This window comes from Narcine bancroftii, chromosome 1 (assembly GCF_036971445.1).
Source record: "Narcine bancroftii isolate sNarBan1 chromosome 1, sNarBan1.hap1, whole genome shotgun sequence".
Lineage (NCBI taxonomy): Eukaryota > Metazoa > Chordata > Chondrichthyes > Torpediniformes > Narcinidae > Narcine > Narcine bancroftii.
This window is the reverse complement of record NC_091469.1, coordinates 353,811,997-353,827,585: the sequence shown is the minus strand read 5'-3', so window position 1 is coordinate 353,827,585 and position 15,589 is coordinate 353,811,997. Positions and strand designations below refer to the sequence as shown.

At 39.0% G+C, this 15,589-nt stretch overlaps 1 protein-coding gene and 1 long non-coding RNA gene across 8 annotated transcripts in view; one reads left to right on the top strand and one right to left on the bottom strand.

Annotated features, from left to right (window-relative positions):
* cpne4b (copine IVb) overlaps positions 1-6,302 on the top strand; it is a 426,362-nt gene extending 420,060 nt beyond the window's left edge. For all 5 annotated transcript variants that reach the window (XM_069911200.1, XM_069911226.1, XM_069911210.1 and 2 more), the window contains one exon: positions 5,774-6,302. In XM_069911200.1, the coding sequence (XP_069767301.1) occupies positions 5,774-5,905 (132 nt within the window). In that variant the 3' untranslated portion in view covers positions 5,906-6,302. The remainder of the gene's footprint in view (positions 1-5,773) is intronic.
* The window catches only part of LOC138749626 (uncharacterized), a 65,185-nt gene that overhangs the window by 28,544 nt on the left and 21,052 nt on the right, over positions 1-15,589 (bottom strand). For 2 of the 3 annotated variants that reach the window (XR_011348784.1, XR_011348782.1), the window contains exons 2-5: positions 8,512-8,620; positions 3,400-3,504; positions 1,103-1,195; positions 478-550 (exon numbers count right to left, since the gene is read on the bottom strand). This is a non-coding gene — a long non-coding RNA (uncharacterized lncRNA). Of the gene's footprint in view, positions 1-477; positions 551-1,102; positions 1,196-3,399; positions 3,505-8,511; positions 8,621-9,896; positions 10,003-15,589 lie in introns of all 3 variants that reach the window. The other variant, XR_011348783.1, reaches the window with a different exon arrangement.

The window sequence follows — 15,589 nt, the reverse complement described above, 5'->3', positions numbered from 1 at the left end:
CTTTGACGGTGTTATATTATAGAACCTTTTTACATTCACCTCAGTCAACCCTTTCATTATACTGCATAGAAATGTTAACCTGAATTAAGAATTTCAGCTGAGGGGAAATTAGTGTTGATTTCGATTTAACTTTAAGAGGAAGTTAATGGAGATGAACAAGAACAATAGAGAAAAAAAACCCACAAAAATGCTGTCACTGTAAAGGTACATAACCTAACCACTGTCGATAATCCGAAAAAATAAATACTAGAAAGGCTCAATGGGGAAGCATCAAGGAAGAGAGAAAAACTGTAGGCTGAACCTTGTGTAAGAACTGGCCAGTTCTGACACAAATAGGAAAGATTACATAAAAATGGGGTGGACATTATTAAGTCATACAGCAGTAGAAACTTTAGCCCAATATACCCACACGTCCTATCAGCCTGTGCTTAGCCCATATTCCTCAAAATCAGTGGTTTTCAAACTACAGATACTCACCTAAACTCGCATTCCATCTAATCAATCCCTATGCCATAGGTGCCCTGTGTTTGGTCAGGGATTGTTTCAGGTGCTATGTGAGTGGAAAGAAAAAGGTTTGAAAATTGTCACATTTGTGGCCCGAAATGTAAAGTTAATAAAACATCGAACGCAAGTTTTATCAGGTAAACTTCTCAGAGTCTTTATTTTCCAGTTTCCTTTGTTCTCCTGCTTGTGCTCTTATCTCTCTCTCATACCACGTGACTTCCGGTACATCTCATACATATTCATTATCATGACAAAAATCACTACACATAATGAGTCAAATAGTTACAATTAAAACACTGTTTCACAACTCCAAAGGAAATGGACCAATGCCAATTTTTCTCAAGTCAAATATTTCAGTAACAACTAAGTCTGGAGCAGTGGTTCTCAACCTTCACTTCCCCCTCACATACCACCTTAAGCAATCCCTTCACAATCACAGAGCACATGACACAGGGATTACTTAAAGTGGTATGTGAGTTTTGGGGGCATTTTGAAAACAACTGCTCTAAATAGTAGCTGCCTTAATTACCTCCTCATACCCACCACTCAACCCATGAGATCACCTCTCATCCTGCGCTCCAAGGAATAAAGCCCTCACCTGTTCATCCTCTTCCTGTAGCTCAGACCCGGAAGTCCTGGTAACATCCTTGTAAATCTTCTCCGTACCATCTTCAGCCTGAGAATGTCTTTCCTGCAAGATGGTGATCATAACTGAATAGAATACTCCAAATGTGGCCTCACCAACATCTTGAACAACTACAACATAACTTCCCAACTTCTATACTGAATACCCTTACTGATCAAGGCCAATGTGCTGAAAGCCTTTTTTTGACCATCCACTTTCAAGGTATGAACCAGATTCCTCGCATTCACTGTGTGGGTTCCACCCATGTTAGACTTCTCAAAATGCAATGCCTCCCATTTGTTTGTATTAAATTTCATCAACTATTCCTTGACCACTTGCCTAACTGATAAAGATCCTGCTGCAATACCTGCCACTTTCCTGTTCTCCACCAACTTGCTAATCATGCGGAGTATGTTTCATCTAAATTGTTGATTTAGAAGAAAACATACACTACATGATTAGCAAGTCTGCAGAACCCTGTGACACTGAACCAAACACCACGAGTCACAGTCCTCCTGTCCAAAAATAAACCTTTCACCATCACCCTCTGATTTCTTCCATGATGCTAGTTTTCTAACCATTTAGCTATCTCTCCTGGGATCCCATTCAATCTAACCTTCCAGAGCAGCCAACTATGCAGAACCTTATTGAATGCCTTGTTGAAGTCCATACATACATCTGCAGCACTACCCTTGTCAACTTTTTTGGTCACATGTTCAAAACAAACTATCAGATTTGTGAGACGTGACTTCTCGTGTTCAAAACTATGCTGACTATCCCTAACCATCCCTTATCCAAGTAATTGCATGCATATCTTCTCCTGTGGAATACTCTCTAGTAAAATAAAAACCACAGACATTCGGCTTGCTAGTTTTTCCCTGCAGTCCTTCATGAAAAGAGGCACATCATCAAGTCTTTTGGTACCTCATCCAAACTTATGATGAATCGTGCATCTTGGCCAAGGCACCTGCAATTACCGCTCCAGCTTCCTGATGTGTACTTGAAGATATCTACTCAGTCCCAGGAGAATATTATCATCCTGTTGCATAGAAACTAATGAGTAAACATAGAAACACAAAAAATAGGTACAGGAGAGACCATTCAGCTCTTTGAGCGGACTTCACCATTCAAATCAATCATGGCTAATTTTCAGCATCTCTGCTTTCTCTCCATACACCTTTATCCCTTTGGCCAAGAGGGCCATATCCTACTTCGTTTTGAACATGTCATAATGAACAGGTGGATGTTCCATTATTTCACAACCCTGAGTTTCTTCTCATTTTAGTCCTAAATGGCTATCCCTTATCTTTAGACTGTGACGTCTTGTTTTGGATTTCCTTAAGATTAGAAACATTCTTCCTCCATCTAACCTGGCTACTCCTGTCATAATTGTCAATGTCTCAATGAGAACCTCTCGTATTTTTCTAAATTCTAATGTATATAATTCTTGGTCTAGCCAGTTAGATTTGTTGTCAGAGTTAAAACATGACATCACATACGACTCTGAAATTCTTTTTCATTCCTCATGTCATTCCTGCCATCCAAGGAATCAGACAGGTGAACCTTCTCTGTATCTTCTCAAAAGCAAGAATATCCCTCCTCAGATTAGGAAACCAAAACTGCCCAATACTCGTTGTGGCCTCACCAACTCCCTAAACAATTATAGTACACCTCCCTGCATTTACATTCAAAACCTCTCGCTATAAAAACCAACATGCCCTTTGCTTTCTTCTCCACCAGCTGCACTTGCATTCCAATCTTCAATGACTGATGCACCATGACTCCCAGGTCTCCATAGCATCTTTCCTTTTCTTACCACTAGACACGATTTATGAGACTGAAATTTGAAGGTATTTTTAAAAAACTGATTTCAGCAAATACAAATAGTCTTAATGTGATTCCCAGTGAATGTCAGAATGTGAGTACAATTCTGAGGGGAAATGGTACACAGTGGATAAATTTTTGTATTTGTAAATTCAAAGCCTAAATGAATTATCTACCAAATTCAAATTTCATCATGGCAACTGGGAATCTAGATTTATAGAGTCATATAGCGTGGAAATGGGTCCTACAGACCAACTAGCCCACACTAACCAACATGTCCCACCTACCTGAAATTTGACCCATTCCTGTATTTGTCCAATTTTTCTTAAGCCTTGCAAAAGTACCTGCTTTAACCATCTTCCCTGGTAGCCCATTTCATACACCCATCACCCTCTGGGGAGGAAAAAAATTACTCCTCTGAATCGTATTACATTTCTCCCCCTCACCTTAAACTTGTGTCCTCTAGTACCAATTTCCCCATTTTGGAGGAAAGACTCTGCATTCATCTGATCCATTCCTCTCATGACTTTGGATTCATTCCATGAAATAATCTGCAATCAAATAAATAATGGTAGTAAATAGCCTTTGTTTTACTAATTGTTTTGAGGGAAAAGAAGGAAATCTGCCTTCTCTTTCTTTTGTGTTATCAAACCACTTTATTAAGAGCATTTGTGGTTGGGTAACTTGATAGTAGGCAACAAATACAGTTTATGGAAATATTAAACTGTATTGCTTGGCAATAGTAGCAGATCAGTAATTCTGATCAATATATTGCTTTACTGAAATTTTATTCTATGGGTAGGGCATGACTGGAGTGCTCTGCTAGGTGAATGTTTGCTCCCATCTTCATCAAGGGGTTGTGTGTTGCTTCAGAGAATATTTTCTTTTACAATTTAAACATTTTATTTATTTCCTGGACTATATTTATTTATTTATTTTTTGCTGGTTGATTGGGCTGCCAGTTGCTTGAACTCCAGATGCTGCAGATTTTACTGCACTTAGTAAATGCACATTGGGTTGTCTTGAAACCACAAAGTGTTTTCCTCTTTTTCATTGTTTCTGAAATATTGTACTGATTAAAGGTAAGTGATTCCACACAGGAAATTGTAAAGAACTTTCTTTAATAATATAATGAAGCTGTTCAAGAAATATTAATTTTAAATATCCATATCTTAACAGAAAATAGCTGATTGTTGAGGAAAAAGAACACCAAAAGCAATGTGTTCAGTTCTGTGACTCAAGAAAATTAGTCTTTACTCATGGGGATTACCATCATCTTTAGTGTTGGATGTTAACCTTCAAATAATTTTTAAAAATGACATTAATTTCATCCTGGTATCTCAGCAAGTTGATGCATGCAAAGTTTGGATTGAATATAATTTGGATGAATGAGTAAAAGTGAAGCAAGTTAAAGACCCATTGCTTAACTTCACCTATGCAATTTTTTTGCCATATTTTCTATTCACTAAATAGTATCCAAGATAAGTTCTATCTCAATCTATACATTCGCTGACCGCACCACTGTTGTTGGCTGAATAACAGGAAATGATGAGTCAGAATACAGGATGGAGATTTGGAACCTGATTGGGTGGTGCCAGGACCCAACATCACGGAGACCAAGGATTTGATTGTTGATATTAGGAAGGAGAGGCTGAGGGTCCACACACCTGTCTGCATTGTTGAGAAGGAGGTGCAGAGAGTTTCTGGGAGTCCATATTTCAGAACACTTTCCTGGAGCTAGCCTCTCCTTCCTGAGGAGTCTGAGGAGATTAGGCATGTTGTCAGATACTCTATCAAACTTCAACAGGTGCACTTGGAAAATATACTGGCTGGTTACATCACAGCTTGGTTTAGGAATATGACTGTGCAGGAATGCAGAAGGCAGTTTAAGATGGTAAACATAGCCAGGTCCATCACAGGCTCTGACCTCCCTTCCATTGCATATGTCTATGTGAGGCACTGCCTCAAGAAGGCAGCCAACATCATAAAGGACCTCCACCACCCTGGTCACAACCTCTTTTCATTGCTAGCTTTACGCAGAGGTTCATAAGTCTGAAAACAAACTCCTCTCGGCTCAAGTTTATTTCCAATAGTTTGATCAGACTCTTGAATATCCCTTTGGTACTGCAATCATGCACTGTCTACACTATTGCACTAGGATTACTATGTACATCTATCTCGTGTATTTACTGTCTCATTTAATTTAATTAGTTTACTATTAGAACTTTACAAGTACCTGTTTGGCTGCAACAAATATGAATTTCAGTGCACATGTACATGAGAATAAACTTGTTATCATTATCAAATAAACAATTGGAATAGAGGCAAGACACCTCTGTTTTAAAACTACGACTCCACTTGTTTAAAAAAACAAACTCCAACTGCTGCTGTCAGCTATTCTCATATTGGTAGCAGATTTACCATTAAAAATAAAACAGGATATTCTGGGCTGAAGTCCTAATTCAAATTTAGGTCAGTGTTTCAGTGGCAGCCTTGAAGGTGTGATGAACTGTTGGAATTGGTACCTTTTAACTAAATAAAGATCTATCTATTCTCTTGGCAGAATGAAAAAAAAGTCCAGTTTTGAAGAGCAGGGAGCATTTTTTTTGCTAATACACATCCCTTAACCAGCATTTCTGAAGAATGATCTAGATTGTGATCAAAGGAATTTGCATAAAGATAACATGGTCTCCACATTTACTTCAAGAATTATTTGATTGGCTGCAATTTAGAATCCCTTGAGTTGATAAAAGGAACTATAATGCCCAAATATTTGTGTTTAAAATGTCTGTTTTTATTCCTAATTTGTTTCTTTTATAGGCATCACCTGCTGCCCTAGCAAAGAGCGTCCTTGCTGAGGTCCCTAATCAAGTGGTGGACTACTACAATGGAAAAGCAATTCCTCCAAAATGCCTCTCCGACTATGAGTCTTGCCAAACTGTTGGGCCCTAATACTTCAGTAATTATTTACTTAGTGCAAATTCTAACGTAGAGCACGTCACAGTGACTTTTAAAATGAATGAAAACAAATGTTTTGCATGTGTAACCACAAGGCCTGCATTCTTTAAAGCTGTTGTACTGTTGAGAAATTTTTACAAGACAGACTACTTTGCATAAGAAACAGCATGTCGCCTTGAAAAGTATCAGTATCTTTTTTTTATATATACAAGTTTATCTGAATTTTACTAAATTTCTTAATATTCTTACTCTAAAGCATTTTGGAACATTTATTGAAAGGTGATGGAGAATGTATTGGCTGCATTCCTGTTACTGATGATGGATTTTTCAAATCAGCAGTTGCATGAACTGTATTTTGCATGTCAGTAATAAAAATGACAGTTTTCCAGTTGTTGTCATTCTCTTTTATGCAAAGCAAACTCAGCAAAATTTGGATACATTTTGAAATACAATATTCTTGAATAGAATACTATAGCTTGAAAGCTTTGCTCTGAAACATGCAATAATCTTTGAAAGCCATTTGGGCATTTTCAGTGAATTAAATAAGGTGTCATTGGGTAGGGCATTTTTTTCTGGATGAGATTATAGATTCACTCTAGTATCACTCTAGAGACTGAAGTATAAAAAAAAAATAGACTGACACTCAGTGTTACACTATTGGTGATTCTACTCTTTAACTTAATCTTTAAAGAGTATATTTGCATTGTTATGGGATTGAATTTGGGGGAAATAGGAGAAAACCCTCAAATCAAAGATGGAGAGGGTGAGCAAATTTAGGTTCTTGGGAGTCACTATCTCAGGGGATTTTTCTTGGACTCAACACACCAATGGCATTGTGAAGAAAGCACATCAGCGCCTCTACTTCCTCAGGAGTTTACAGAGCTTTGGAATGACACCAGTCACGGTGGAAAGTATACTGACTGACTGCATCATGGTCTGGTATGGGAACACCAATACCCCTGAACATAAAGCCCTCCAAAAGGTAGAGGACATAGCCCAAGACATCACAAGTAAAACCCTCCCCACTATTGTGTATATCTACAGGGAAGGCTGCCATCTGAGAACAGAAGCAATCATCAAAAACCCACACCACCCAGCTCATCTCACATTTTCTTTATCCTCTCACTCACTTTTGCTTCTGATTGCACCTTTTAATCCTGACTAAACAAATTTATAGCATATGTTTGTAGTTACAGTACATGTTTTTGTAGATATACACAACTATACTGTAACTACAAAAACATGTTATAAATTTGTTTAGTCAGGATTAAAAGGTGCAATCAGAAGCAAAAGTGAGTGAGAGGATAAAGAAAATGTGAGATGAGGCAGCACAAGGCCACGATAAAGCAAGATAAAAAAAAGTTTTGAAAATGTTCTCGTTGCTGCCATCAGTTAAGAGTATAGATGCCACAAGACTTTCACCAGCAAATTCAGAAACAGTCCACCATCAGACTTCTCAATGGCAAACTCAATCAGAGACTCATAAGGACTCTTACTTAGGCACTTATTGATTTTCTTTTGTTCTCTCTGTATTGCACAGTGACTTTGTTTACACTGTGCACAGTTTTATTTGCACTACCAATTAGTGGTAATTCTGCCTTGCCTGCAGGAAAAGGGAATCTCAGCGTGTTATATGTTATATGTATTGTGACAATACATTTGAAATCTTGAAATCTAAGCCTATTTGACTGTATTATTCTAATACCCTTAATTCAAAAAAAAGTTTTGAAAATGTTCTCTTGTTTCTTTGCACTTTTTCTAAACAACTACATCTTTTCATGATAAAGACTACCTTATTATGAGGATATGCAGTTTTACTATAAAAATTTGGTAGCTTTTAGCATAATAAAAGGACTGGAATATTATATCAAAGGTTTGCATACCATTTGTTTTTTCAATTCCAATTATTTGTTTACAAGGACTCCCAGTTTCCTCTGAATACCAACATATTGCAACCTCTTATCATTAAAAAGTATCCTTCTCTTCTATTTTTCTACTAAAGTACACAACTCTGGTTCTTCAGTCAGGATTCCATCTGCCATTATTTTTCCATTCAGTCTGTGTCTACATGCTCCTCTGAGGTTATAGTCCTATCCATCTTTATAATCATTACCAAACTTATGAGACCCTACCACTGAACTTTGTATTACTCTTGTTACTTACAGTCTACATAGAACAATACAGCACAGTACAGGCCCTTCTGCCCTCAATGTTGTGCCAACCCATATATCCCTTCCTTAAAAAAAGTACTAAACCCTCCCTACCCCGTAACCCTCTATTTTTCTTTCATCCATGTGTCAAAGAGTCTCTTAAATGCCCCCAATGTTTCAGCTTCCACCACCATCCTCAGCAAGATATGAACAATCTATTGCTGTTTATATATTAATTTCAATCTAACATATCCTAATCTTGAGTAACAATCCATTGGGTATCAGCATATTGAATGCTGCTTAAAATCGAAGTGCACCACATCCTTCATCTATCTTGCTTGTTAGTTTTTTTTTAACTAACAAGTTCCTAGTCATTTGTCTCTTTTGTGATTTATAATATTGTGATACTCTATTTACTTGCTATTTGCATTGATGCTGCTGTTAGCTTACCTTCTCTACAGTTCCCGTTCCGTGTTTTCTCTCTCCTTCCTTCCTTGAATGGCAAAGTTCAATTTGCAATTTCCATAGTTTGGGAAACAATGCTCAAATCTGTGTAATTCTGGAAGACATTAAATCAATGAAGTCACCATTCTTAGTAGGCATTAAATCCCAAGGATATAGACCAGAGGTAGATTTAACACTTCTTCAACAGTTTTATTAAAATTAAAAAACTTTAAATTCCTAACTCCTAAAAGGTAGTGGATACAGCCCAGGATATCACAGGTAAATCCTGCCCCCACCCCCCCAACCACCATCAAGAACATCTACAACTTGTATTAGATTTTTGGCTTATTATTTCTGACATTTTATTTTTGCCTTTTCTGTTAAAGATTATACCTTTTTCTTCTATTTCACCAAGCCAGTGGTCAGACTCAAAATCCAGCCTTTACTCCAAATAATTTAACCCATTTCAGTTTTCTTCCCCATTCCCATGCCGACAAGTTTGCCCAGATTGAGACCACCTGCAAATTAGAGGAACAACACCATATTCCGTCTGGGCAAACTCCAACAATATGGCATAAACATTGACCTTCAGTTTCCATTAGGCTATTTCTCCTTTCCACTAGATATGTCTCTCTTTCGCTTTTCCACAGTCTAATTTTCCTTTCAATCTGCATTCACAGTGCCACCCCATTCCTGATCAATTCTCACCTTTCCTCTCCTATCCTCCTATCCATATCCCATGAATACTGTTAATCTGTGCTTCTCCCCCTGCCCTTTCTTCCCTTCTCCCACAGCCTTTTTATTCATATGCCTGCCTGCTTTTTGTTTATACCTTGAAGAAGGGTTCAGACCTGAAATGTTGGTTATACATCTTTACCTACTGATGCTGTGAGACCTGCTGAGTTCCTCCAGCGTTTTTGTGTTGTCATTACAAACACAGTGTCTACAGACTTTCGTGTTTCACTAATAAATTACCAATCATTATCACTTGGTCGCTGTGGATCTTGCCATGAACAAAAATAACTCCTTGTTTTCATTTGAGGAGAGGGAGAACATTACAATTAATGAAGTGCTTTTTGAAAAGTACTTTGTGAAAGGCACTATACTCTATTTCCAAGCTGTATTACACGATTACTTTGATATAATTAGAATTTCAAGTGGTGACTAACAACAAAACTGATTTTAAGCAATTGCTTCTCCGAAAGGACACTCAGCTGAAATGTTAATATTCTTTCTTGGTCAACAAATGCTGCTTAACTTGCTGAGAATTTTCTGCCCATTTTTTGTATTGGAGAAGTAGCTGGAGTATATACAAAGTAAATCCCTTCATATAATTACTATTTTGTGGTATGCAAAGCTTTTTTTAAAAAAAACAAAATTATTATACTTACATCAGGCTCAAACTACTTTAAAAGCTACCTTTTTCTAGTAACATCACTGCACTTCAGGAACTGTACACTTCTAGGTCATGTTCATTTCAAACAGAAAGGCTTTCAGCTGGAGATATAATACAGGAAACCAAGGAAGAAAGTTAAACATTAGGAGCTTGAGATTACATAGGGGCTGGCAATCCACATCAACATAGTTCTGCAAATTATATCTGTGCTAATTTCTTGAAAGGCTGAATTGGACCATTTTTCTGACTGTATGATGTCATGAGCTTCTCATGCAAACTAGAGTTAATCATCTTCCACCATGAAGAGTGGGGAGGGGTGGGGGAGAAATGTGGTAGCACAGCACTTTAAGTGGGACAGCCATTTCTTTCTAATCTTAGACTCAAAATGGCAACCTGAAATTACAAGTAGCACCTTGAAGATGGCTTCCATGTATGGACCTATGAAGGTTACTGAAATAAGTGATTCAATGTCCAATGTACACAGAAAAGTGCCAATCATACTTATGATCAATTTCCCAACACAAATTAATCACAAAGGGGTTAAAAAAGTACTTCATCAAACAATGAATTCTGCTATATCCAAATACTACATACAGTTTACAACTGCCATGATGAAACAAAATGGAATGAAGTAGATGACCCAGAGGTGAATGTGTGGGCCAATCAAAACAAAAATTACAGTGATTGCAATAAAGTGCAAAAGTAAGAGTTCTTAAATAAGTCCTTGATTGAGTTTGTTGTAGAGGATTCTGAAGGTGGAAGGGTAGCAGCTGTTCCTGATTCGGAGGGTACGAGTCTTGTGGCATCTATAGCTCTTTCCTGATGGAAGCAGCAAGAACAGAGCATGTGCTGGGCGGTGTGGATCCTTCATTTTTTTTTAAAGACTTTATATAAGGTGTGGATCCTTCATGATTGCCACTGCTCTCCATGATGGGGAGGGTTTTACCTGTCATGTCCTGGGCTGTGTCCACTACCTTTTACAGGGCTTCATTCTCAGGGGCATTGGTGTCCCCATACCAGATCATGATGTAGCTGGTCAGCCCACTTTCCACTACACACCAGTGGAAATTTCCCAGTGTTTTTTGATGTCATGCCAAACTTCTGTGAACTCCTGAGGATGCAGAGGCGCTGACGTGCTTTCTTCATGATGTCATTTGTGTGTTGGGTCCAGGAAAGATCGTCCAAGATACAAGAAATTAAATTTGCTCAACCGCTCCACCTCTGATCCCCCATTGATCACTGGATTGTACACCTCTGGTTTTCCCATTGAATGCGAGGTTGTTGTTGGTGCATCATTCAGCCAAGTTTTCAATCCCCTCCTGTATGTTGACTTATCACCCCTTTTTATACAACCCACTACCATGGTATCGTCAGTAGGCCCTTTTAAGCTACTGTGTAAAATAGAATTAACCGGGCAATTTACCCGGTTAGCGCCCCATTCACGCAGCAGGTTGAAAGGGTCCAACCCGCTCAGGGTCGTCCCAATCCAATGGGGTCCCTGCCCTACCTTGGAGGTAGTCAGGGAACCCAGTAATACTCACCTAGGTCGAGCCCTTCTGTGGCTTGAAACCAAAAATGGCCAACCCGGTTGTTCCGGTGACATCAGTACTTATGCGCTGGCGTCACAGGGAAACCCCTGGTGAAGTGCCTGCCACAATCGGGAGGGGAGAGAAAGGTCACTGTCACGGGGGTGGGGGAAGGTCGATCTTGCGGGGACAGAGGGGCCGGCGGACATGGGGTAGGTGGGGGACCGCGATTGATGGTGGGAGGGAGACTGACAGCTGGTGGGGGGGGGGGAGAAGGGGGAGGCTAGTTTGTGCAACGCCAGGTTGGTGATTTAATGGGCCTATCCACCCTCTGCTTAAAAAGTCCTGGCAGCACCTTTACCCTACTAAGGTCCCAGGACGGCTACCCAGGTGCTGCAGTTTAAGAACACCTAGTGAATTTGTAAATGCTGTTGTTGACATACCGAGCCACAGAGTCATAGGTGAATAGAGAGTACAGCAGGGGGCTAAGAACACAGGCCTGTGGTGCTCCAGTACTGATGGAGATTGTGGAGGAGATGTTCTGTGGTCTGGAGGTGAGGAAATCCAGGATCCAATTATAGTAGGGTGTTGAGTCCTTGGACTTGAGAGTTTGCTGATCAGTTTTGAGGGGATCATGGTGTTAAATGACACCAACCTGCCTTTTCCCCATATCCCTTAATTTCATTTTTATGTAAAAATCTATCTAACTGAACCTTAAATTAAGTAACCTCAACTGCTTCCCTGAACAGAGAATTCCACAGATTCACTACTCTCTGGGAAAAACAGATTTTTCTCACTGTCTTAAATCTACTCCCCTGAATCTTGAGGCTGAGTCCCCTAGTTCTGGTCTCATCTACCAGTGAAAACAATTTTCCTGCCTCTATCTTATCTATCCCTTTCATAATTTTATATGTTTCTAGAAGATCTGCTCTCATTCTTCTGAATTTGAGTGAGTATCATCCCAGGCAATTTAGTCTCTCCTCGTAGGTCAACCCCCTCATCTTGGAGATCAACCTGGTGAACCTCCTCTGGACTTCCTCCAAGGCCAGTGTATCCTTCCTCAAGTATGGAGAACAGAACTGCACATCAGTACTCCAAGTGCAGCCTCACCAGTACCTCGCATGACCTCCCTGCTCTTGAATTCAATTCTCTAGCAATGGCCAACATTCGATTGCCCTTCTTAATAACCTGTTGTACGTGCATCCCAAATGTTTGCAATTCATGCACAAACACTCCCAAGTCCTTCTGCACAACAGCATGCTACAGTTTTTCACCATTTAAATAATAATCTGCTCTTCTATTTTTCCTACCAAAGTGGATGACTTTGCATTTACTAACATTATGTTCCATCTGCCAGTCCTTTGCCCACTCATCTAACTTAACTATATCCTTCTGCAGCCTCTCCACGTCCTCTGTACAATTTGCTTTTCATTTAGGCAGGTTGCCATATACTTCTTGGGCACCAGTACAATAGAAGTCAGTTTGAAACTAGTGGGTACCACACCATGCCGGAGTGAGATGTTGAAGATATCCATGAATACATTGGCAACTTGTCAGCACAGAAAATCACACTAGAGATGAATCTTTGGCACAACAGCACTTTGGTATCTTGTGGAGAGTTTTGTGCTACGCATCAAAGCCTTTACTATCTGACTGCTTTGACAGTAGTGACCAAAGATTGTCAAATGAGTTGAGAATTCCTGTCATCAATTGGGTATCACATATCAACTACTGAGATTATCCCTAAGAGAATTCTCTACAGACTGTTGTAGAATTCCAGATCTACAACTTAGAATTCTAATCAGGCAAACCTAAAATAAGATCCCGTGAAGTACCAACATTGAAGAAGGTTCAAACCTATCAGTACATAAGTCAACAGTTTTAGATAACCTCAGTTTAAAGAACTAAGTGAGTTGGCAAGGAGTATTTTGCCAGAGTTATGCCTAGTAGCCAAGGAAGAAATAAATAAAATGCATGGGATAAATCTAGAAATGTCACTGAGGTTGAGGTAGGTAGTCTTAGTGACTACATGTTGTGTGCATCACCAATTTTAATTGAGAGACATTTATTACAAATAAAAGCTGTAATTAAGTAGGTAAATACAGTAAAATCCTTGTTATCTTGTATTCAAGCAAAGAGCAACCTCAAACAACTGACAAAAAAAATTCACAGAAAATAAATGGGTAAAATTGGCAGGTTTCGCCATTGGTTCTCCATTCACGCAACATACAAGTAACCAGGAAACTCACTTATCTGGCATTTACAAATTCCATAGGTGCTGGATACCAGGGGTTTTACTGTATATTATATTGAATGCATTTCATAAAGAGTTCAATGACACAAGAGACTCTTAGTCACATGGATGAAAGAAAAATAGAGGGTTATGGGGTAGGGAGGGTTTAGTACTTTTTTTTAAAGGAAGGAATAAATGGGTCAGCACAACATCAAGGGCCAAAGGGCCTGTACTGTGCTGTATTGTTCTATGTTCTATATTTTCAGCAGTAACTGTTAAAAAAGTGGAATGGATAAATATTTGAAAAGGAAGGTATTGCTAGATGTTGGGAAAGTAGGATAATGGGATAGATCTTTAAAGGAGGTGACACAGGCTCAATGGGCTAAGTGGGCTCTTCCTGCTGTAAAAGATTCTACAGTTCTATTATTTAAGATCATAAAGGTTAATTAAATATGCACATATAGTTGAAGAACCAATAGGAAATGCAGGAATGAAAAAAGCTGAAAAAAGAAAATAGGTACTAAATATGAAAGTAAAACATTAAAATTGGAAATAAAAACTGAAAATGACAAATACTCAGCAGATAAGGAAGTATCTGTGGAAAGAATAACTTTTTGGATTGAAGGAATTTTGTCAGAATTGGGAAAAATTAGAAATGAAGTTTAAAGCTGTAAACAAAGAAAACATAAGGCAGAGACCAGCAGAGATTGAATGGTGGTGGAGACAATAAAAAGAGTAAGGTAAATGACAGTGAATATAAAAGGAAGGTTTGGGTGGTTGTAAATTTCAGGTGGTGAATGGAATTGAAACTTCCAGCAAAATAAAAACAAAATATGAATGCTGAACTGGGAGGCTGCCACCTTCTTCAACTAGGATTCTCCACCTACTACAGATTCCTTCTTCCACCTTAAACCTTCTTCCTCCTCCTAGACACCTCGTTCTGGCCATCAGCCTGCTCTGGACTTTTAGATTTCCAAATGCCACTGAAAAATCAACAGTTTCGACTTCATCTCATCACCCCCCCCCCCCCCCCCCCGCCTAATTCTAATCTCTTCCCCATGGAACACCTTGCTCTTCACTCTCTCCACAGTAATCCCAAACTTTCAGACAAGGGTGGTGCTATTGTGGTTTGGTGCACTGAACCCTATCTGGTTGAAGCCAGACAACAACTCTCAGACCACATCCTTTTACTTAGCCCTTTGTCAGGACCCCACCAAAACTCATCCAGTCATCTCCCTTCCATAGCCTCCAACCTTATTGTTTCCCAACCAAAACAATGGTTCTACCTCCTACCCAAGATCCACAGATCCAATTGGTCCAGTAGATCAATTGTTTCTGTGTGTTCCTGCCCCAACATACTGGTATCCATTTAGCTCAACTCCTTTTTGTACCCCTTGGTCCAGACCTTCCCCACCTACATCTATCATACTTCACATGCCTTCTATGAACATCCAATCATTATATATCTCCATTTCCCCATATGAAGGCCTCAAGACCCTTCCTGGACAACAAACCAAACCAGTCCCTCTCCATCACAACCCTACTTTGAATATTGATACTGCTGCTCTCATTTATCACCTTATCAGGATCCATCTATTTATTTACTTGCTCCATGACCAATTATATCATCATTTCTGTTGTCCTTAATCTCACCAGTTGTTCATCACTTACAAACATTAACTTTATTCTAACCTCCTTTACTCCCTTTATCTGCCATTCCTTTTGCTGTTGAATTTCTGTCATCTCCCAAATTTAATGAAAGGCATACATATGCCGAGTGGTGCACCAAATATTTTCTGTTTATATTTGAACAGAAAAATTTTAAGTTGAAAATTTGACGCTACTGAAATTTATGGTCATACCAAATAAGATAATAAATTTACAAAATCAGGGTCTAAATCAGTGGTTCTCAATCTTTTTTTCCCACAT